Source organism: Lepus europaeus, chromosome 13, assembly GCF_033115175.1.
Source record: "Lepus europaeus isolate LE1 chromosome 13, mLepTim1.pri, whole genome shotgun sequence".
NCBI classification, from domain to species: domain Eukaryota; kingdom Metazoa; phylum Chordata; class Mammalia; order Lagomorpha; family Leporidae; genus Lepus; species Lepus europaeus.
Genome location: NC_084839.1, coordinates 24,309,115 through 24,330,341, shown reverse-complemented (window position 1 = coordinate 24,330,341; position 21,227 = coordinate 24,309,115). Strand labels below are relative to the sequence as shown.

The window sequence follows — 21,227 nt, the reverse complement described above, 5'->3', positions numbered from 1 at the left end:
CAGTGCCTTTCAGAAGAAATCTCAGATTTTAGATGGGAATTCCCAAAGCTTAAATAAAGAAATCAACAAAAACCACATTTGATGAAATTCATTAAGGTTCGCACTGTTAAACTATGAAATCTGAGGGCAAAAAACAGCAGAAGGTGCTCACTATGTACCTTCCTCACCAGGTAGCAATAGTTTCTGCAGGAAGATATTCCAAGGGCCAGCACACAGCTGTCGAAACAGGGTTTGGAGTATTTAATACACAATTTCTCTGTTTATGTGCGTTATTAAGAAACCTTTCTCAAGGGGCTGGCACTGTGGCGTGGTGCACTGGGCCTCTGCCTGCAGCACTGACATACCATGTGGGCACCAATTTGTGTCCCAGCTGCTCCTATAACAATTCAGCTCTCTGTTTGTGGCCTGGAAAGGCAGTGGAAGGTGGTTCAAGTGCTTGGAGGAGGCTCTTGGCTCCTGGCTGTGGATCAGCCCAGCTCTAACCATTGCAGCCATTTGAGGAGTGAACCAGCAGATGGACGACCTCCCTCTCTCACTCTTCTCTGTCTCTGACTCTACTTCTCAAATAAAATCTTAAAAAAAAAAAAAAAAAAGAAAGAAACTTTCCAAAAAAGAACACTTTTATCCTTCTGAACTTGGAAGCATTTTATGCAAATTTTAATTTTATTTATTTATTTATTGGAAAATCAGAGCTACAGAGAGAGGGAGAGTGAGAAAGAGACAGAGAGATGTCTTCTATCTGCTGGTTCACTCTCCAGATGGCCACAATGGCCAGGGCTGGGAAAGGCTAAAGCCAACAGTCAGGAGCTTCTTCTAGGTCTCCCACGTTGGTGCAGGGGCAGCACTTGGGCCATCTCCGCTGCTTTCCCAGGCCATTAGCAGGGAGCTGGACTGGAGCTGGAGCAGCAGGACACAAACCGGTGTCCATATGGATGCTGGTGTCACAGGCAGAGGCTTTACCTGCCACTCCACAACACCGGCTTACAATTTTTTATCTTTTAATTTTGAAAAATCACAGACCTTCAGAAAAGTTGTAAAGTCAGAAGATTTACAATAGTTCAATGACAACCTAGGTTTACCATTGTTAACCTCTTTCCTTTCTTCATTCTCTGCTTTCTTCCTTCCCTCTTTTGCTGAACCATTTGCAAGTAATTTGGAGACATCGTGACAGTTCACCCCTAAATGCTTCAGCATGTATGTGCCTAAGAACAAGGCTGCTCTCCTGCATAGCCACAGTACAATGATCACATTTGGGAATGTCAACAAGGATACGATACTATTATTTAACACAGTCTATGGTCGATTTCCCCCAGTAGTTGTTCTTTTATTTATTTATTTATTTTTAAGATTTATTTATTTATTTGAAAGTCAGAGTTACACAGAGAGAGGAGAAAGAGAGAGAGAGAGAGAGAGAGAGAGAGAGAGGTGTCTTCCATCCAATGGTTCACTCCCCAATTGGCCACAACGGCCGGAGCTGTGCCGATCCAAAGCCAGGAGCCAGGAGCTTCTTCCTGGTCTCCCACGTGAGTGAAGGGGCCCAAGGACTTGGGCCATCTTCTACTGCTTTTCCTGGGCCATAGCAGAGAGCTGGACAGGAAGTGGAGCAGGCGGGTCTCGAACCAGCACCCATATGGGATGCCGATGCTTCAGGCCAGGGTGTTAACCTGCTGTGCCACAGCGCTAGCCCAAGTAGTTGTTTTAAACAGGATTTCAAACAGCATTAAAAAAGGTTACTGGGGGCAGGCATTTGGCGTAGCACTTAAGATCCCATGTGGAAAGCCCACATTCCACACCCGAGTGCCTGGGTTCGAGTCCTGGCTCTGTTCCTGATTGATTCCAGCTTCCTGCTAATGTGCACCCTGGGAAGCAGGGATGATGGCTCAAGGTACTGGGTCCATGCAGGCCACATGGGGGACCTAAACCGAGTTCACAGCTCACAGCTTCAGCCTGGCACAGCCCCAGCTGTGGTGGAAATCTGGGGAATGAACCACGGATGGCAGATCACTACCGCTCCACCTTTAAATGAATACATTAAAAATAAATTTAAGGTTGCTTTTAAAAAGTTACTGGAAAATATTAGATACTAGAAAGTACAGAAGAAAGAGATTGCTGTGAAATAATTTTTAAGACACGAAATCAACCTGGTTCCCAAATATCTAATTTGAGCAGATTTCAGAGAATTAAGAGTTGAAGGATGTTCGCAACACAGTGATTTCAAATACGAGGGAACTTCAAGTTGTTTATGGAGGAGTAAGCACTTAGCTCAGTAGTTAGGACACCAGTTAAGAAACTGGTATGGGGGGCCAGCGCTGTGGCTCACTTGGTTAATCCTCCACCTATGGCACCAGCATCCCATATGGGTGCCGAGTTCTAGTCTCAGTTGCTCCTCTTCCAGTCCAGCTCTGCTGTGGCCCGGGAAGGCAGTGGAGGATGGCCCAAGTGCTTGGGCTCCTGCACCCGCATGGGAGACCAGGGGGAGGCACCTGGCTCCTGGCTTCGGATCAGCGCAGTGCGCCGGCCGTACTGGCCATTTGGGGGGGTGAACCAACGGAAGGAAGACCTTTTTCTCTGTCTCTCTCTCACTGTCTAACTCTATCTGTCAAATAAAAAAAAGAAAGAAAGAAAGAAAGAGACCGGTAGTCATACTGAAGTATCCAAGTCTGAAACTCAGCTCCAGCTTCCTGCTAATGGAGAGCTTGGAAGGTAGCAGTCTCAAGTAGTCGGGTTCCTGCCGCTCAGGTGAGAGAGCTGGACTGAGTACCTGGCTCCCAGCTTCAGCCCCATCCAACCCTGAGTACTGTGGGCATTTGGGGAGCGAACCACAGATGGAAGCGCTGCACCCCATCCCCTGCCTCTCAAATAAAGTAATTTTTACAAAAGGTTTGTGGAAAAACAGAATGAAAGGTAAGTTTATTTTAGCAAAAAACTTTTTTTTTTTAAGGATTTTTTTTTGTTGTTGTTGACAGGCAGAGTGGATAATGAGAGAGAGACAGAGAGAAAGGTCTTCCTTTTGCCGCTGGTTCACCCCTCAATGGCCGCTGCGGCCGGTGCATCGCGCTGATCCGAAGGCAGGAGCCAGGTGCTTCTCCTGGTCTCCCATGCGGGTGCAGGGCCCAAGCACTTGGGCCGTCCTCCACTGCCTTCCCGGGCCATAGCAGAGAGCTGGCCTGGAAGAGGGGCAACCAGGATAGAATCCGGTGCCCCGACCGGGACTAGAACCCAGTGTGCCGGCGCTGCAAGGCAGAGGATTAGCCTGTTAAGCCACGGCGCCGGCCGCAAAAAACTTTTTCAAGTCCATGCATAGTTCTTTCATAATATTCATCTCCTCCTTAAATTTTTCTTATTAAAGTTTTATTTATTTTTATTTTTTTACTTGAAAGGCAGAATAAGAGAAAAACAGAGATTTTCCATCCCTCTCTACTACTTCACTCCCCGGATACCTGCAATAGCAAAGGCTGGGTCAGGCTGAAGCCAGGAGCCATTACCTTCTACTTCCCAGAATGCATATTAGTGGGCAACTGGACTGGAAGCAGAATGGGGACTCGAACCCAGGCACTTCAATATGGGACACAGCAGCCCAATTGGCATCTAAACCCCCTGTGCCAAACATCCACCACTGTAGTAGCATGTTTCATGAACTTTCTGAAGATCCCTCATATGCATGGCTTTTAACACTTTTTTGCACAAAAATAAATTTATCTTTTGAATCATTTCCCACAAACTTCTTGAAGCACCCTTCATACAATTACACATCGAATTCAACAGAGAATTTTAACTGCAGGGCCTGTGCTCTCTACTTTGAGAGTTCTTCCCTTAACTTCACGTGGCTCACATATCAGGCCCACAGCACTGCAAGAACATCGTGAGAAAGTGGAGACCTCACCTCGGCATGGACAGAGTTGATGTGATACTTGACACCACTCTCTGACACAAATTCCTTCTGACATAGAAGACACCTGTATTTTCCGGCCACAAAGTTTCCCTATTTCCAAGAGAAAAAAAAAAAAAAAGAGAGAGAGAGAGAGAAAGAGAGAGTTAATGGTAAAACAAGAATACAGACCTGGTCTCTGTGTAAGGACCATTAGATGAAAAGAGGAGATTCTACTTCAGCAAAGGTAAGAAGGAAAAAGAGCAATGTATTTAGGAAAACGAGCTTGGATAGACTATCACCCATGTAAACCCTAACGCGATTCTTACCAGACACCCACCACACCTCCAACACAACCTGGCATCCTCCTGCTTTTACTATGTAAGAGGCACGTTTCTCTGACTTCCTATGTTCCTTTCACTTCCAGGTTCTCTTGGTTTCTGCCCCAGAATGATCAAAATCCCCAAATTCTCCAGAGGGACCACCAGGCCATTCTTCCCACTATGCTCCGCTGCTGCAAAGCGTGCCTCAGTGATCCAGAATTAGAAGAGTACCATCCATAATACCTAGTTTAAAGACTCAGAAACTAGGATCAAGATGACAAACTCCTAAGCGTGCCTGGACAGATCTGGTTTGGATGCCTCTAACTCCCTTGTTGCCTTGAACTGAGACTTCTCTCCCCTCCTGAAGCTTCAGGTTTCCATGGTGCTCATTTTGTGGGAGGAGGCACTTCTGAATGGGATTGGAAAGTGGCAGCAGTTCCCATGGCTGGTGGGTTGTAGGACACCTGGGTCAACATGGAAAAGATTCAGTGAGGTGAATGGCTATTAGCCTGACACCCTTTCCCACCACCCATCCCCAGAGGCCAGGACAGTTAAGATGGATTTAAAGGACCTTCATCAATTCAGAGAAATCCTTGTAGGTTGAGTTTCAAAAGTGTAAGGCCCAATAAGACAGAGCAGGCTCAGGGTGGCAGACGCTCCACTGGAAGGTATTAAATCCCTGGTAGGGACTCAAAACTCATATATTTTTGTCCAAATTCTATTACTGATAAACCTTACAGGATGTGTTGGCTTTTCCAGGGTCTTGGACATATCCCAGCATCCCACCCAATAACACACCAAGAATCTGTGGGACATAAAAAATTAAGGCAGCCTCTGAAGATCACAGTAACCAGGACGACCAGCTGTTCACCGAAACTGAATCCTCTTCCATGTCAGACTATTTTAAAGGATACGTGAACATATTAAGTTTAAAAAGTTACAAACCAATGTACAAGAGCCCAGGTGAGCTTTAAGGCCAGATACACTACTGTAGACAGCCTCACAACCCTGAAAAAGAGAAAAAAGTGTGTGAAGACCACAGCAAACAGCATCCTTCTCATAGCAACCATCTGTATCATTTACACTGGTCAACCACACTTCTGGAGGAAAGAAACAATAAATAGTTACACAAACCAAACAGAAAAAGAATCCACATGTAAGTCACACACACACACACACACACACAAAGGAAGGGTAAAAGAAAAAAGAAAAAGAAGGTGAACAAGCTATTTAGAAATGATTGTATCACTCACTTCCCTAGCACTCTCTCTAATACTCAAGAGAAATACAGGAAAACTGAACTTTTTTTTTTTTTTTTTTTTTTTTTTGACAGGCAGAGTGGATAGTGAGAGAGACACAGAGAGAAAGGTCTTCCTTTTTGTCATTGGTTCACCCACCAATGGCCGCTGCGGCCGGTGCATCGCACTGATCCGAAGCCAGGAGCCAGGTGCTTCTCCTGGTCTCCCATGCGGGTGCAGGGCCCAAGCACTTGGGCCATCCTCCACTGCACTCCCGGGCCATAGCAGAGAGCTAGCCTGGAAGAGGGGCAACCAGGATAGAATCTGGTGCCCCGACCGGGACTAGAACCCGGTGTGCCGGCGCCGCAAGGCGGAGGATTAGCCTGTTAAGCCACGGCACCGGCCTAGAACATTTTTTTTTAAAGTCTGCCTTAATTAGTACAATTGTGCCTCCTATTTCTTTTATATTCACTCCTCCCCTAAGTGCTGCGTACACAGCCATGGCGGTATAGATGGCTGCGAAGTCTCTGCCACTCTTCCCGTCCAGAAGGGCGTTTGCCCTCCCTCACAAGCTGCCTTTGCCCTTTGATCAATACAATGGGCGATCCTCTACAAAGTCGGCCGTAAAAGAGAAGATCTGCAGCTTCTGCTTTCATGTTCTTAGAATATTCGGTCTGAGGAGTCAGTCACTGTGTCGCCGGCTGGTAGTCCAAGAACCCTGCCAGAGAGAGAGGCCACAGGGAAAAGCAAGCTCCCAGCTGGAGGAAGCTGCACGGAAGCCATCTTGGACGTTTCAGCCCCAGCCAAGCTTTCAGCTGAACACACCCTCTGAGTGTCCCTAGCTGATGCCACACACAACAGAACCGTCCTGCGGGGCTCCGGCAGAATTACTCGGACACATAAAATAATGACTGTTTTAAGGCACTAAGGTTTGGGTTTTTCATCTCAAAGGAATAAATAACTGAAAAGAGCAGAAGCTTGCTAACATCTACTGAGTAAATGAAGAAGAAAGAACCACCTGGTTAGGACACTGAATGCGATGATACTTCTTGATATCTGACTTCCACTTGTGCAGGACCTCCTGGCTGAAGGTAGGTAGCCCAGGGCGGGTGTATTTTAACTACAAGACAAGACAACATTTTATTAAAGGAATTCAACTCCCAACCAGAATACCACAAAATTCTCACATTCAACTTTTCAGGTTATATAATTCTAGAATCTACAAGTATAATTTCATATACGACTAAACCAAAGATACAAAGACCCTTTCTTTTTCAAGATTTGTTTTAATTACTTAAAAAGCAGAGATAGTGACAGAGGAGGAGAGACAGAGATCTTCCATGTGCTGATTCACTCCCCAAATGGCCACAACATCCAGAGTTAGGCCTTGCCAAAGCCAGGAACCAGAAGCTTCTTCTGGGTCTCCCACATTGAGTGCAAGGATTCAGGGACTTTGGGCCGTCTTCCACTACCTTCCCAGCAGGGAACTGGATTGGAAATGGAGCAGCTGGGACTTGAACCAGCACCTTTGTGGGATGTTAGTGTTTCGGGAGGCAGCTTAACCTTCTACATCACAGCCATGGCCCCGATATAAGACCTTTTAAAGTTCCTGAATAACTGAATATGTATAACTGACCATTCTTTAGTCACAGAAAAGCTTGATTTAACAGAAGATAGGAGACTTTCAGATATAACAATCTAGTTTAAAGAGGAAGAAAAAATCAGAGCAGTGCACAGAGTGAAAATTTTTTTGTCAAAAAATAGTTTGAACAAATTTTCCCTGCTTATTTGAATTTCCGATTTTTCCTTAATGATTATAAACTAATTTTACTATTTCTAATTTTTTATTTTTATTTTTTTTAAGATTTATTTGAAAGGCAGAGTGGTAGAGAGAAAGGAATAGACAAAGAGAGATCTTCCATCCACTGGTTCACTCTCCAAATAGCCACAATACCAAGGTGTGGGCCAGGCTGAAGCCAGCAGTCAGGAATTCCATACTGGTCTCCTGCATGTTTGGCAGGGTCCCAAGTAATGGGTCACCATCCCACCGCTTTCCCAGGTGTGGTACATTAAGCAGGAAGCTGGATCAGAAGCAGGGCAGCCAGGACTTGAACTGGCGCCCTGATATGGATGCTGGCATCACAAGTGGCAGCTTACCCTACTGTACCACTACACTGGTCCCAATTTCCAGTATTTTCTAAATTCTAAAACAAACAAACAAAAAAAAAAGGTTTGACCTAAAACAAAGATTCAGAGAAACCAGGTAACAAAAAACATAATCCTTGTTTATACTAGAAAAGCAGAATTCTTCCTAGCACTTCTTCTTACATAACCTCTCCTTCTAACAATTACTGGAGTTTCCGGCGAAGAGACAGCAGCTGCAGAGAAAGCTGGCAAAGCCTCCCAAGGGTAAAGCGGGACCACCTCTGGTAAGTAAACAATCTTCCAGCTTCAAGTACCTGAAAAGAACCTGATTCTCTGAGACAGAAAAACAAACCAAAGGCCATACAGGCAATGATATTAGTAAGAAAGATAGCTCAAGAGACCCTCTAATAAATCTAGAGAAGAAATCAGAACATGGAGCTGGCTTCACTCACATGCATTTATGCATTTCGGCAGCTAGTACAAATGAACCCATCTAGAATCCTTTTACAAATAGGAGAATTTGGCCGGCGCCGCGGCTCACTAGGCTAATCCTCCGCCTTGCGGCGCTGGCACACCGGGTTCTAGTCCCGGTCGGGGCACCTACCCTGTCCCGGTTGCCCCTCTTCCAGGCCAGCTCTCTGCTGTGGCCAGGGAGTGCAGTGGAGGATGGCCCAAGTGCTTGGGCCCTGCACCCCATGGGAGACCAGGAGAAGCACCTGGCTCCTGCCATTGGATCAGCGCGGTGCGCCGGCCACAGCGCGCCTACCGCGGCGGCCATTGGAGGGTGAACCAACGGCAAAAGGAAGACCTTTCTCTCTGTCTCTCTCTCTCACTGTCCACTCTGCCTGTCCAAAAAAAAAAAAAAAAAAAGGAGAATTTAAATAAGCTATTATTTTTATATAATAAACTATCATTTAAACTATGTACGATGCAGCAATGAAAACAAAAGAATGAGGGAGTGGGAATTCGATGTAATGGGAAAGATACCGCTTATGATCCCCATGTTCCATGTCAGAATGCCTGGGTTCAAGTCCCAGTTCAGCTTCCAATTCCAGCTTTCTGCTAATGTGTTCCCAGGAGGTAGAGGTGATGGCTCAAGTAGTTTGGTCCTTGCCACTCACATGGAACACCCAGACTGAATTCTTGTCTCCTGGCTTCATTCCTGGCTCAGCCCTGGCCGTTGGGGACTTTTGGGGAGTGAACCAGTAGGTGGGAGATGCCTATGTCTGTCTCGCAAATAAATAAAATTAAAATATTTTAAAAAAAAAATTTAAAAGAATAAGGATGACCTCTATGAACAGACTAGGAGTGATTTCTAAGATATATTCTTTAAAAAAAAAAAAAAGATTTATTTTATCTACTTAGAAGACAGAGTTACAGAGAAAGAGAGAGATAGAGAGGTCTTCCATCTGCTGGTTCACTCTCCAAATGGTTACAATAGCCACAACTGAGCCGATCTGAAGCCAGGAGCCAGGCAGGAGCTTGGGCCATCCTCTGCTGCCTTCCAAGGCACACTAGCAAGGAGCTGGATCAGAAGTGGAGCAGCTGGGACTTGAACTGGTGCACCACAGCACCAGCCCCCAGGATATATTCTTAAATAAAATAAAGTAGTATGCAAAAAAGTATGTATGGTAAGAAAGAACAGGCTGTAAGAAAATAACCTCTACATGTAATCTGCTCTCCCAGCCCTTAAAAATGCAAGAAGGGTAAAACAGAAACAAATGGATCTGGTTACCTTTGGGAGTGGGTGGGACAGGGAAGGAAGAAAAAGGGAATGGGAATGGAAAGCGGAGATGAAGTACACTGACTCCCTTTAAGTAATCTTTTCTGTACAGATCTGATTTAGAACCACAATAACATTTCACCTATCTTCAAAATAAATGAGTAGTTTAAATTAAATAGGATGATTAAAATGCAATCTATATGTGAACTTATTACAAATGGGTGACATAATGAAGGAAGCAGGGAAGGAAAAATAAGTAACTTTGCAAGATAGTATTTTGACCTTATTTCAATAAGAACTCTATAATACAGGGGCCAGTGCTCTGGCATAGTAGGTTGAGTCTCTGCCTGTGGCGCCAGCATCCCATACAGGCACTAGTTCGTGTCCCAGCTGCTCCTCTTCCAATCTAGCTCCCTGCTAGTGGCCTGTGAAAGTAGTAAAAGAAGCTGCACCCACGTGAGAGACCCAGAAGAAGATCCTGGCTCCTGGCTTCAGATTGGCTCAGCTTCAGCCATCGCAGCCATTTGGGGATGAACTAGTGGATGGAAGACCTCTCTTTCTGTCTCTCTCTCTCTCTCTTTGTCTGCAACTCTGCCCTCTCAAATAAATAAATTTAAAGAGAAAAAGAACTACAATACAAATATTACTCTTTAATTAGCAAATTCATTTTCTACATGGGAATGAGCAATTCTAAAACTACTTTGTTATACTAGAATTGAATAAATAAGTAAATCTATTGTGGATAATGAGAGATTTCTTACTATTGGAGAAAGAAGTTACAAATAAACAGGAAGAATGCAACTTTTGGTGTTGGATTGGAATTGAAGGTATCATGGCCTTTTTTTAAAGATTTATTTATCTATCTATCTGTCTGTCTATCTGAAAGGCAGAGTTACAGAGAGGGAAAGATAGAGATCTTCCACCTACTGGCTCACACCCCAGATGGCCACCAAAATCTGGGGCTGGACCAGGCTGAAGCCAGGAGGCTGGAGCTCCATCTAGGTCTCCCACATGGGTGGGCAGGGCCCAAGCACTTGCATCATCTCCTGCTGCTTTCCCAGGTGCTTTAGCAGGGAGCTGGATGGAAAGTGGAGCAGCTGGGACTAGAATTGGTGCTCACGTGGGATGCTGGCGCTTCAGGTGGCATCTTAATCCTGCTGAGCCACAATACCAGCTCCCAATAAAGAGCTTGAAAGATCTCTCAATGGCCAAATCTGGGACAATTTGAGCAACAAAATTAATAATAATCACATTGAATTATAACTCACAGAATAAAATATCCATGAGTCTATGCTGATAAAAATAAATTAATAGCGGGAAAGGACAGCTTTTCCTCACAGAATTGCTATCAATGATTGTAGAAGAGGGATGGACGTTTGGTACAGCAATTAAAGACACCCTCTGGATGTCTGCATCTCCTATCAGTGCTTGGGATTGAGTCCTGGCTCCACTTCTGACTCCAGCTTTCTGCTAATGCATGCTTTGGGAGGCAGGAGGTTACAGATTAAGTAGTGAGTTCTTGCTACCCATGTGGGAGACTTGGATGGAGTTCCGGGCTCCTGGATTTGGCCTGACACAGTCCTGGCTGTTGCAGGCATTTGGGAATTGAACTAGCAGATGGAAGATTTCTCTTACTCTGCCTTTCAAATAAAAAAAATTTTTTAAGATTTATTTATTTACTTGAGAGGCATAGTTATCGACAGAGAGAGGAAGAGACAGAGAGATCTTTCATCCACTGGCTCACTCCCCCAAATGGCCAAAACTGCAGGAGCTGCGCTGATCTGGAGCCAGGAGCCAGGAGCTTCTTCCAGGTCTCCCAAGCACTTGGGCCATCTTCCAGTGTTTTCCCAGGCTATCAGCAGAGAACTAGCTTGGAAGTGAAGCAGCCAAGACTCAAACTGGAGCCCATATGGGATGCTGGCAGCACAGGCGAATGCCTAACCTGCTATGCCAAAGCTCTGGGTCCTCAAATAAAATTTTTAAAAATTAATTTTAAAAAACTGTAAAAGACTTGTGGAAAAAAAAATCATAAGATAAACACCAAAGTAATACTGCAGACAACAATTGTCAATGAATGATGATGTAAGTGGTAGAAGTATCACATGAAGCAGGATATTTGCATAATCTCAGTACCCTCCACAAAATACTAATTACAAAGGCAACACTATAATTTTACTAGGAGACAGCTGCAAGACACATGCTAAACAACTGATCAAAGTAATTGCCAGAAGTAAAAAAATACATATCAATACCATATACCTCTGACATGCTAGATTTAGAACAGACATTACTTCCTTGTTATTCTTGATGAAAAATAAAACCCTCAACTTATCCATATTGGGGATACTCTACAAAATAACCAGCGGTTCCTTTCCAAAGGTTTCAAGGACACAAGAAACAAAGCCAGGGAAGCTGTAACAGATTGGAGAAGACTATGGGAGATACAGTAACAAATACAACGTGGCATCTTGATGGGATCCCATCAAGATGGTTATAAAAGCTGTGTGGGCTGGCGCCACAGCTCAATAGGGTAATCCTCCACCTGCGGCGCTGGTACCCCATAACACGGGTTCTAGTCCCGGTCAGGGCGCCTGATTCTGTCCCAGTTGCCCCTCTTCCAGGCCAGCTCTCTGCTGTGGCCTGGGAGTGCAGTGGAGGATGGCCCAAGTGCTTGGGCCCTGCACCCGCATGGGAGACCAGGAGAAGCACCTGGCTTCTGGCTTCGGAGCGGCATGATGTGCCAGCCGCGGCAGCCATTGGAGGGTAAAACCAACGGTAAAGGAAGACTTTTCTCTCTGTCTCACTCTCTCTCACTGTCCACTCTGCCTGTCCAAAAAAAAAAAAAAAAAAAAAAAAAAGCTGTGTGAAGAGTACAAGGAATCTCTACTAATTCTGCAACCGTTCCGGAAGTCTAAAACTACTTCAAAATAAAATTTTTTTAAAAAATCTATTGTTTATATGTATATCAAAGAAACCCTGGAAAGATGCCTAAGAAGCCAGTAAGAATTGCTAACACTGGGATAGGACTGGGGAGAATGGGGTAGCTCCATGATCACCATTTTGACTTCTGAACCATGAGAACAGACTATCCAAAAAAACTAAATTCTTGTGTTTAAATAATAAAATAATAAACTTGATCTCTGGTATCTGTCTCCAATTCCCTACCATATACCATGTAGAGATCCTAGGCTGCAAGGTCCCAAGATACATATCACTGCACAAAGTCCATACTTAAATAGAATTAGATAGCCTGTAACACAAAAGAAGTGTAGAAGGAAATCTGAAACAAGAAAGGATACTCTGATATTCAAAAGCAATTCCTACTGGATAATCAGTAGGGCTGATTTTCAAACATGAGAACAGTGTTAGATTCTAGGATTTGACCTTATTTTCTTCTAATATAACATTCCTCTCTAACAGGTCAGAGCCCTAGGCTAAACTATTCTGCTAGCCTGGAGAGTAATGGGTACTTAGTTCTATCTTAGTCCTTATTGTATATCCCCTTCAAATCCTCCCCATGGCTACCACATTGTCATATACCCAGTCTCCTCTTGGCTTAATTAATGTTCCTCCCCTCTAAGATCTATTCTTATCCAGTGGGTTCTGTACCCCTCAGAAGCAGGATAGAAGCCATGTAGTGGAATGATAAAAGATTCAAGGAGATAGCTAAGTAGATAAGGCTTTGGGCTTACCACCCCCAGTTATTCAGAGCAAATATGTTTTTAGTTATTACATATATTGGTGTTTTACATAGACTTTAATTTTGAAAAAAGGAAGGAGAACAGTGCTATTGCTCTAAAAACAAACTAAAAGCACTTCACTAAATATAAACTATTACGTATGAACTAACAAATGGAAACACATTGGACAAAGACTAAGCAAAAATATCTAAGCTGGGAATTTGAGTTTTCTCTGGAAGCAGTCTAGAATTTAAGAGGACTCCTTAAAAAACTTCCGAAACAGAATGTCATTCTAGGACCTACCTGAATCCAAACATTGAAGCTGGATCAGACATATGCCATCTCCAAGGAAAAAGAAGCAAATATTGCTTATGATATACTCATTCAAGTAAATTTACTTTTCTATAAATAGTGAAGTATAATATTTGACAAAATAGTTCCAAAACTGTACAGATTTACCTTTACCTTCCTATCATCAGGTACCAGATCCTGAAGCACCTTCCTCTTAGGCCATTCCTTGGCCAGCTCAGCAGAGGCCAACTCCTGTAGGTGGTACACAGCTATTTTGGCAGAACGTCTCTGAACTCGGCCCCCACTCTTTGGCTCCAGGCTCATCTCCTTTAAGCACTCTGCCTGTCCTGATTCTGGAAAGAAGGAGATCTGCAAGAATGAGACACAGCAAAACAGGGCTTGATAAGTGACTTCCATCAGTGATTAAAGACTGCTCTGAGTATCAAAAGAGCCATTTAGAAGCTTCCTGATCACTACCATCAAGCTCTACCACAGTGATGCATATCTTATTGGTTAAAAACAGCACATTAGCAGGATAAAATCAGCTATGTTGTAATAAGCAAAAGCAATTATAAGTCCAGACACACTCTTATTCAAAGAAGTGAACCTCAATCCATAATTTATACTATATTAAAAAATCAACTCAAAAGAGACCATAGTCCTAAATACATAACATAAAAGCATAAGTTTCTAGACGGAACCATGGGAAAACATTTTTTGTTATCCTGGATGTGATGGTAAGCAGGTACTTCAAAAAGATTGTGGAAAATAAAATTTTAAAAGATTAAGTAATTTTGGTGAAAATTTTTAAAATCCATGCACACACATATTTACTCAAGAATTTAAAAAATTATTTTCACACAAAATACTTTCTGTAAATGTCTATACCAGCTTTAGTCATAACTGCCAAAAACTGGTTATAACCCAAATGTTCTACAACTGGCCAAGGCATAAACAACAAACTCACAACAGGAAAACAATGGACTCCTCATTAGAAATAAGAAGGAATAAACTAGTGACACATGCAGCACGTGAATGACTCTCAGCTGCTTCGTGCTAAGTAGAAGAAGTCAGACTCAAAAGGCCACATATCATATAAAAAAAGACAAAGCGATAGGGACAGAAAAGATCAGTGGTTTCCGGGAGCTGCAAGTGAAGGGAAGAACTGAATACAAAGGGACACAAGGTACTTTATCTTAAAGACTTATTTATTTGAAGGAGAATTATAGACAGAGATGAAGAGTCAGAAAGAGAGAGAGAGACAGACAGATCTTCTGTCTGCTGATTCACTCCCCAGATGGAGCCAAGACCTGGGGCTGGGCCAGGCCAAAGCCAGGAACCTAGAACTCTATTATGTTTCCCACTTGGGTGCAGGGGACCTGGACCATCTTCTGCTGGTTTCCCAGGGCATTAGCAGTGAGTTGGATCAGAAGTGGAGCAACCGGGACTTGAACCGGTGCTCATATGGGGATGCTAGTGTCATAAGTGGTGGCTTAAACTGTTTCACTACAACGCCAGCCCCAACACAAGGGAATCTGAAAGGTGACAGAATTGTTCTCTGTCTTGATGGTAGTGGTGGTTACCTGACTATAATCATGTATCAAAACACTACTGTGACCCTCAGGGGAGACCAGGAGAAGCACCTGGCTCCTGGCTTTGGATCGGCGTGGTGCGCCGGCCGCAGCGGCCATTGGAGGGTGAACCAATGGCAAAAAGGAAGACATTTCTCTCTCTCTCTATCCACTCTGCCTGTCAAAAAACAAACAAACAAACAAAAACACTACTGTGGGCAGTGCTGTGGTGAGTAGGTTAATCCTCTGCCTACAGTGCCGGCATCCCATTTGGACGCCGGTTCTAATCCCGGCTGCTCCTTTTCCGATCCAGCTCTCTGCCGTGGCCCAGGAAGACAGTAGAAGGTGGCGCAAGCACTTGGGTCCCGTATATACCTGCATGGGAGGCCCAGAAGAATATCCTGGCTCTTGGCTTCGGATTGGCTCAGCTCCAGCCATTGTGGCCATTTGGGGAGTGAAGCAGCAGATGGAAGACCATTCTGTCTCTCCCTCTCATTGTATGTAACTCTACCTCTCAAATAAATAAATAAAATCTTAAAAAAAAAAAAAAAAAAAAAAAAACCAGCCGGCACCGCGGCTCACTAGGCTAATCCTCCGCCTTGCGGCGCCAGCACACCGGGTTCTAGTCCCGGTCGGGGCACCGATCCTGTCCCGGCTGCCCCTCTTCCAGGCCAGCTCTCTGCTGTGGCCAGGAGTGCAGTGGAGGATGGCCCAAGTCCTTGGGCCCTGCATCCGCATGGGAGACCAGGAGAAGCACCTGGCCTGGCTTCAGATTGGCACGGTGTGCCGGCCGTAGTGGCCATTTGTGGGGTGAACCAACGGAAAAGGAAGACCTTTCTGTCTCTCTCTCTCACCATCCACTCTGCCTGTCAAAACAACAACAACAACAACAAAAAAAACAAAAAACAGAAAAGAGAACTAAAGGCTCGGGACCGACGCTGTGGTGCAGCAGGTTAAAGCCTTGGCCTGAAGCACCGGCATCCCATCTGGGTGCTGATTCTAGTCCCAGCTGCTTCTCTTTCAATCCAGCTCTCTGCTATGGCCTGGGAAAGCAGTAGAAGATGGCCCAAGTCCTTGGGCCCCTGCACCCGTGTAGGAGACCCAGAGGAAGCTCCTGGCTCCTGGCTTCGGATTGGCGCAGCTCTGGCCGTTGCGGCCATTTGGGGAGTGAGCCATTGGATGGAAGACCTCTCTCTCTCTGCCTCTCCTCCCTCTGTGTAACTCTGATTTTCAAATAAATAAATAAATCTTAAATAAAAAACTAAAGGCTTCCCTTTTAGCCAAAAATTTTGTGGGAACCTTTCCAGCTGGTTCATCTATTCCAATTTTTTGTCCCTCCCCCTCTACCCCCCATTACATTTCCTAACTTCCCTGTACTGTGTATATGGTTTTTTTATGGTCAGTTTTGTTAAGTGTAATTTACATGTGGTAGTATTTACCTTTTTAGAGCACAGCAGAGATTTGGACTGGAAGAGGAGCAACCGGGACAGAATCCGGCGCCCCAACCAGGACTAGAACCTGGGGTGCCGGTACTGCAGGCGGAGGATTAGTCAAGTGAGCCGTGGCGTCAGCCAGCCTTTAGTTTTAAATATATAATAATAAATTTTCTTCTCCCTGAAAATACTTTGAAATTTCACTTTTCTAATCTAATAACATTCAAAAGGCAGAAATAAAAGAATAAAGAATAAGGAAGAGAGAACAAAGGCATTTGATGATTAAAAGGGGATATATGTATTGAAATATCGCACAGTAGTTATTAAATATAAATATATACAATTATTGAAGATAAAGGATGTTTAAAAAAAAAGTGGTGGGAGATACAAATAAGGAACCAAGACCATACGGGAAGATACAGGCATAAGTACTCACCATAAAATGCATTTCCAAATAGGGTCTAGAAAGAAATCAGTACTCACAGGCCCATGCTCTGACCTCAGGTGATACGCAAGCCCCGCCTTTGATCTATACGGTTTTCCACAGTGGTGACATTTCAGGGTCATCTTCTCCAGCTCTGCAGCCTCTTTGCCACATTTTCTAACATGGTACAGATATCCCATGATGCTGGTAAAGCTACTGGAACAACTCTGAACACAAGAAAAAACCTAAAGTACAATCTTATATCTTCAGACATGATCAGTAATTTTTGTTTTTGTTTTTTTTTTTTAAAGATTTATTTTTATTTATTTGAAAGGCAGAGTTACAGAAAGAGAGGGAAAGACAAAAAGTAAGAGATCTTCCATCTGCTGGTTCACTCTCCCAATTGGCTATAATGGTCAGGACTGGGTCAGATTGGAGCCAGGAGCCAGGAGCTTCATCTAGGTCTCCCAAATACTTGGGCCATCTTCCACTGCTTTCCCAGGCACATTAGCTGGGAGTTAGATTGGAAGTGGTGCAGCTGGGACTCAAATCAATGGGATGCTGGTGTTACAGGCAACGGCCTAACCCACTATGCCACAATGCCAGCCCTTTTTATTTGAAAGGCAGAGTGACAGAGACACAGAGGAAGAGACAGAGACCTTCTTCTGGTTCAGTCCCCAAATGGCATCAACAGATGGAGCTGGTCCAGGACAAACCAGGCACTTAGAACTCTATCGAGGTCACCCACCCATGTGGGTGGCAGGGGCCCAAGCACTTGGGCTATCTTCAACGGCTTTACCATGCACACGAGTAGGGAGCTGGATCGGAAGCAGAGTAGTTGGGACTTAAATCAGCACTCTGACATGGGATGCCAGCATCAAAAGCAGTGGCTTTAACCCAGTGGGCTGCAATGTTGGCCCATCATCTGTAAATTTGTAACCCGCCACAAAGCACTCACCACCATAAAATACTAGAAGACCTTGTGATATCACAAGACCCTCTCTAACATTTCCCGTTGGTACAACCCTTTCTTGTCCTGGCTGTCCTGTCTATGACCAAGCATGATATTCCATCAGTGTAGTGAGCATCCGATAAACTGTAACTGTGCACCCACTCTGGGTAAAGAGCTTCTTTTTGGTTTGTGATCCAACCCCATCCTATATCAAATACCCAGCAACATCAAAGTTCATCATTACTGGGATCCTCGTCATCACACTAAAGGAAGGATGGTAAAGGAACCCCTTTGAACAAAGGTAAAATAAATTTTTGGAGGTGAGAAAAAAAAAAAATTAAGAACCACTGGTGAGTCTGAGAGACCTGAAGAACAGGAGCCACCCTCATGCCATGAGATGGCACACACATAGGAGTTCTACGAGGGATGAAGAGAAGAAATGAAAAAGAACAAAAAGACATTGGCCTGAGACTCCAGAGCTTTTATCCTTGGGCTCTTACCTCACGCATGCATCTGAGCTTTCCCAGTCTCTTGAGAACTGTTCGGAGCCGTTCCCTTTCACTCGGCTCATCTATTTCATCACCGGCCTTCAAAATGGGCTAGAAATCAAAAGAAAAGCAGATCATCCATAGAAAAGACAGATACAGGGAAAAAAAATCATGGAGAGTCACCAGGACTGTTCTGCCAGTTAAGCTGATGCCCGTGAGGTCACGGCACCTGGCTCCTGGCTTACCCCATCTCTTCTGGAGAGGCAAAGTCAATCTAAAGGTACTAAGAGTTCTGAGTCCCCACTTCCCAGGATATGGACCTCTGGGACTAACCTAAACCTATGGATCCAGCACAAAGTTGTCATGGTGTCATTTTCTATCAAAAGGATCTTCTAACACACCTTAGTAAGATAACGGAGCCTCAGCCATCTGCACTGAAATATCTACACTCGGCTAAGAAACAGACATCCGGGACCAGCACTAAGGCACAGCGGGTAATGCAGCTGTCTGTGGTGCCAACGTCCCATATGCGTGCTGGTTCTAGTCCTGGCTGCTCCACTTCCAATCCAGCTCTCTCTATGGCCTGGGAAAGCAGTGGAAGATGGCCTAAGTCCTTGGGCCCCTGAGCCTGCATGGGAGACCTGGAGGAGGCGCCTGGCTTCAGATCAGCTCAACTCTGGCCATTGCAGCCATTTGGGAAGTGAACTAGTGGATGGAAGACCTGTCTCTCTCTCTCTCTCTCTCCCTCTTTCTCTCTCTCTCTGCTCTGCCTCTCTCCAACACAGCCTTCCTAATAAATAAATATAACTTAAAAAAAAAGATACCCAATGCTGCAAAGCCTCACAAAGAACAGAAGACATTCTTACCAAACTATTATGATTTGCCATGACATGATACTTCATCCCTGCCAGTGACCGCAGTTGTTTCCCACAATGATGACAAGTAAACATTTCCTAAAAGAAAACACACTGCTCAATGTCAGGCTATTCAACAGAAAACCAGAATGCCCATACCCACCAAGGAACGGGCCGGGCACTCAGCGCGTGTTACTGCTCTCTCATCCTCTCATGTACTACACAAGGTCATTGTATTTTTCTTCTCCATTTCACAACTGAGGATGCCAAGGTCCACACACAGAAAACTCAATGTCACAGCTAGTAGGTAGCTAAGTGAGAATCCATGCCCAAGTCTGTAAGATCCCAAGCCTATTTCTCTATAGCATGAAGCTGCCTCTTACCCATGGTAACCAGCATGTCCAACAGAATACAGTTCTGAAATGCAACAAAATATCTAACCTGTTTACAGTTCTCCATGTGTTTCTTTAAACCCTCAATGGTCTTCCTGCCGACTGCCTGGCAGGTAGGACAGGAGACGCTGCCTTTATCCACAATTTCCAAGTACCACTGCTCTTCCAAACTGCCTGCAAAGGAGAGAAAGGAACTCAGTTACCAGCAGTATCCTCCAGACACAAAAAGCATAATCCTACTTAGGAAAAGTATCAGAGAAAACATTGGCCCTTCCTTAGTAAGCAATAATGAAGAGACTTATTGTGTGTAACTTCTAAAAGTAATTTTTTTTCAGACATTGAGGCGTTTCTGAAATTCCCACTCATCTCCTCCCGATAAATACCATCTGAGAACCACTGCAAAGCTCACTGGCTTCAAAGCCCCAGCTGCATTTTTCACAGCAGCATATAACAACGGGATACATAACAGCCAGTTTGCTAAATGCTTACCATGTGCCCCACACCATGCTAAATGTGTTTATCCCACTTAATTTTCACAATAGTTCTGATGGCCTGTATTATCCCTATGTATAGGCAGGAAAACGGAGACTCGCAGTAGATCAATCAACTGTGGCAGGCCAGAAAGTGAATGAAGAACCAAAACTGAAACAAAAGTCTGTGACCTCCAAACTCAGGTCTCCTTATAGAAATTCTTTAGGACATCATGCCTTCCAGACGACAACAAACCAGAGCAGGAGAATGAGGGCCCACAGGGTGTCCCACAGCATACCTGCCGCATAAACTGGTGGTTCCTTCCGAATACGACGAGGCTGGGATTTGGGAGTGGGCTGAGTTTTAGGCCGTTGCTTCCTCCCTGACGCGAGACAGAAACTTGAAGCTCAACATATCACCTTGGCCAACCCCTCTCTAGCACCACCATCTCCTCCCTCCCCTTCTCCTTAGCACTCGATGCCCCACTCCCCTAAGTCACGACAAGATGAAAGTGTAAGACAAGGCAGAATGGAGGCCATTCCCTCGCCCAGCCGGATTCAAAGGGCTCAAAAGCCTTTCAGGGGCTGCTGAAGTCTCCCTGCTTTATCCTCCAAGAATAAAGCACAGTCACTCATTCACAAAAAGAAACAGCAGTCACTCCCTTACCATAAAGTTTATGCTTCTTCTGAGGAAATTCTCGATAGTCTTCATCTTCCTCCTGCCTGGGTTTCCTTTTTCCTTTGGTTGCTGCGGCACCTGATCCTGAAACACCACACAAAAGGAAAACAAACTCAGTAGGCTCTGCGCTTCACCTGAGCCAAAAGGCTGGGAAGCGGTACACAGCACATCTGGAGAGGAACCCCGGGAAGCGATACACAGCACACTCTGGAGAAGAACCCCGGGAAGCGGTACACAGCACACTCTGGAGAAGAACCCCGGGAAGCGGTACACAGCACACTCTGGAGAGGAACCCCGGGAAGCGGTACACAGCACACTCTGGAGAAGAACCCCGGGAAGCGATACACAGCACACTCTGGAGAGGAACCCCGGGAAGCGGTACACAGCACACTCTGGAGAGGAACCCCGGGCCTGCCTTCAGAAGAGCATTCACAAGATCACCACAGGGAAGGACCGCCAGTGAGCACAAGACCCACAGGAAGCGCCTGTGACATCTGTGGGGAAGGCAGTGAGACTTCTCGCTCACTGCCCCAACCTTCCCATTTTCTTTTGTATGGTTTCCCAACCCACAAATAAAAAGGTCCTTGGAACACATGTTTTACTCGAGCATGATCCTGACTGGAAGCTAACACTAAAGCAGAATTCCTCAAGTTAGAGGACTACCAAAGACCTTCTAGAACATTCTACCCTGACTAA

The 21,227-nt window shown here is 44.8% G+C and overlaps 1 protein-coding gene across 3 annotated transcripts in view; it reads right to left on the bottom strand.

Annotated features, from left to right (window-relative positions):
- ZNF512 (zinc finger protein 512) overlaps positions 1–21,227 on the bottom strand; it is a 45,197-nt gene that overhangs the window by 4,705 nt on the left and 19,265 nt on the right. For 2 of the 3 annotated variants that reach the window (XM_062209166.1, XM_062209167.1), the window contains exons 4-13: positions 20,520–20,615; positions 20,152–20,235; positions 19,432–19,556; positions 19,003–19,089; positions 18,149–18,247; positions 16,756–16,923; positions 13,437–13,637; positions 6,448–6,549; positions 5,137–5,199; positions 3,884–3,982 (exon numbers count right to left, since the gene is read on the bottom strand). In XM_062209166.1, the coding sequence (XP_062065150.1) occupies positions 3,884–3,982; positions 5,137–5,199; positions 6,448–6,549; positions 13,437–13,637; positions 16,756–16,923; positions 18,149–18,247; positions 19,003–19,089; positions 19,432–19,556; positions 20,152–20,235; positions 20,520–20,615 (1,124 nt within the window). The remainder of the gene's footprint in view (positions 1–3,883; positions 3,983–5,136; positions 5,200–6,447; positions 6,550–13,436; positions 13,638–16,755; positions 16,924–18,148; positions 18,248–19,002; positions 19,090–19,431; positions 19,557–20,151; positions 20,236–20,519; positions 20,616–21,227) is intronic. The other variant, XM_062209168.1, reaches the window with a different exon arrangement.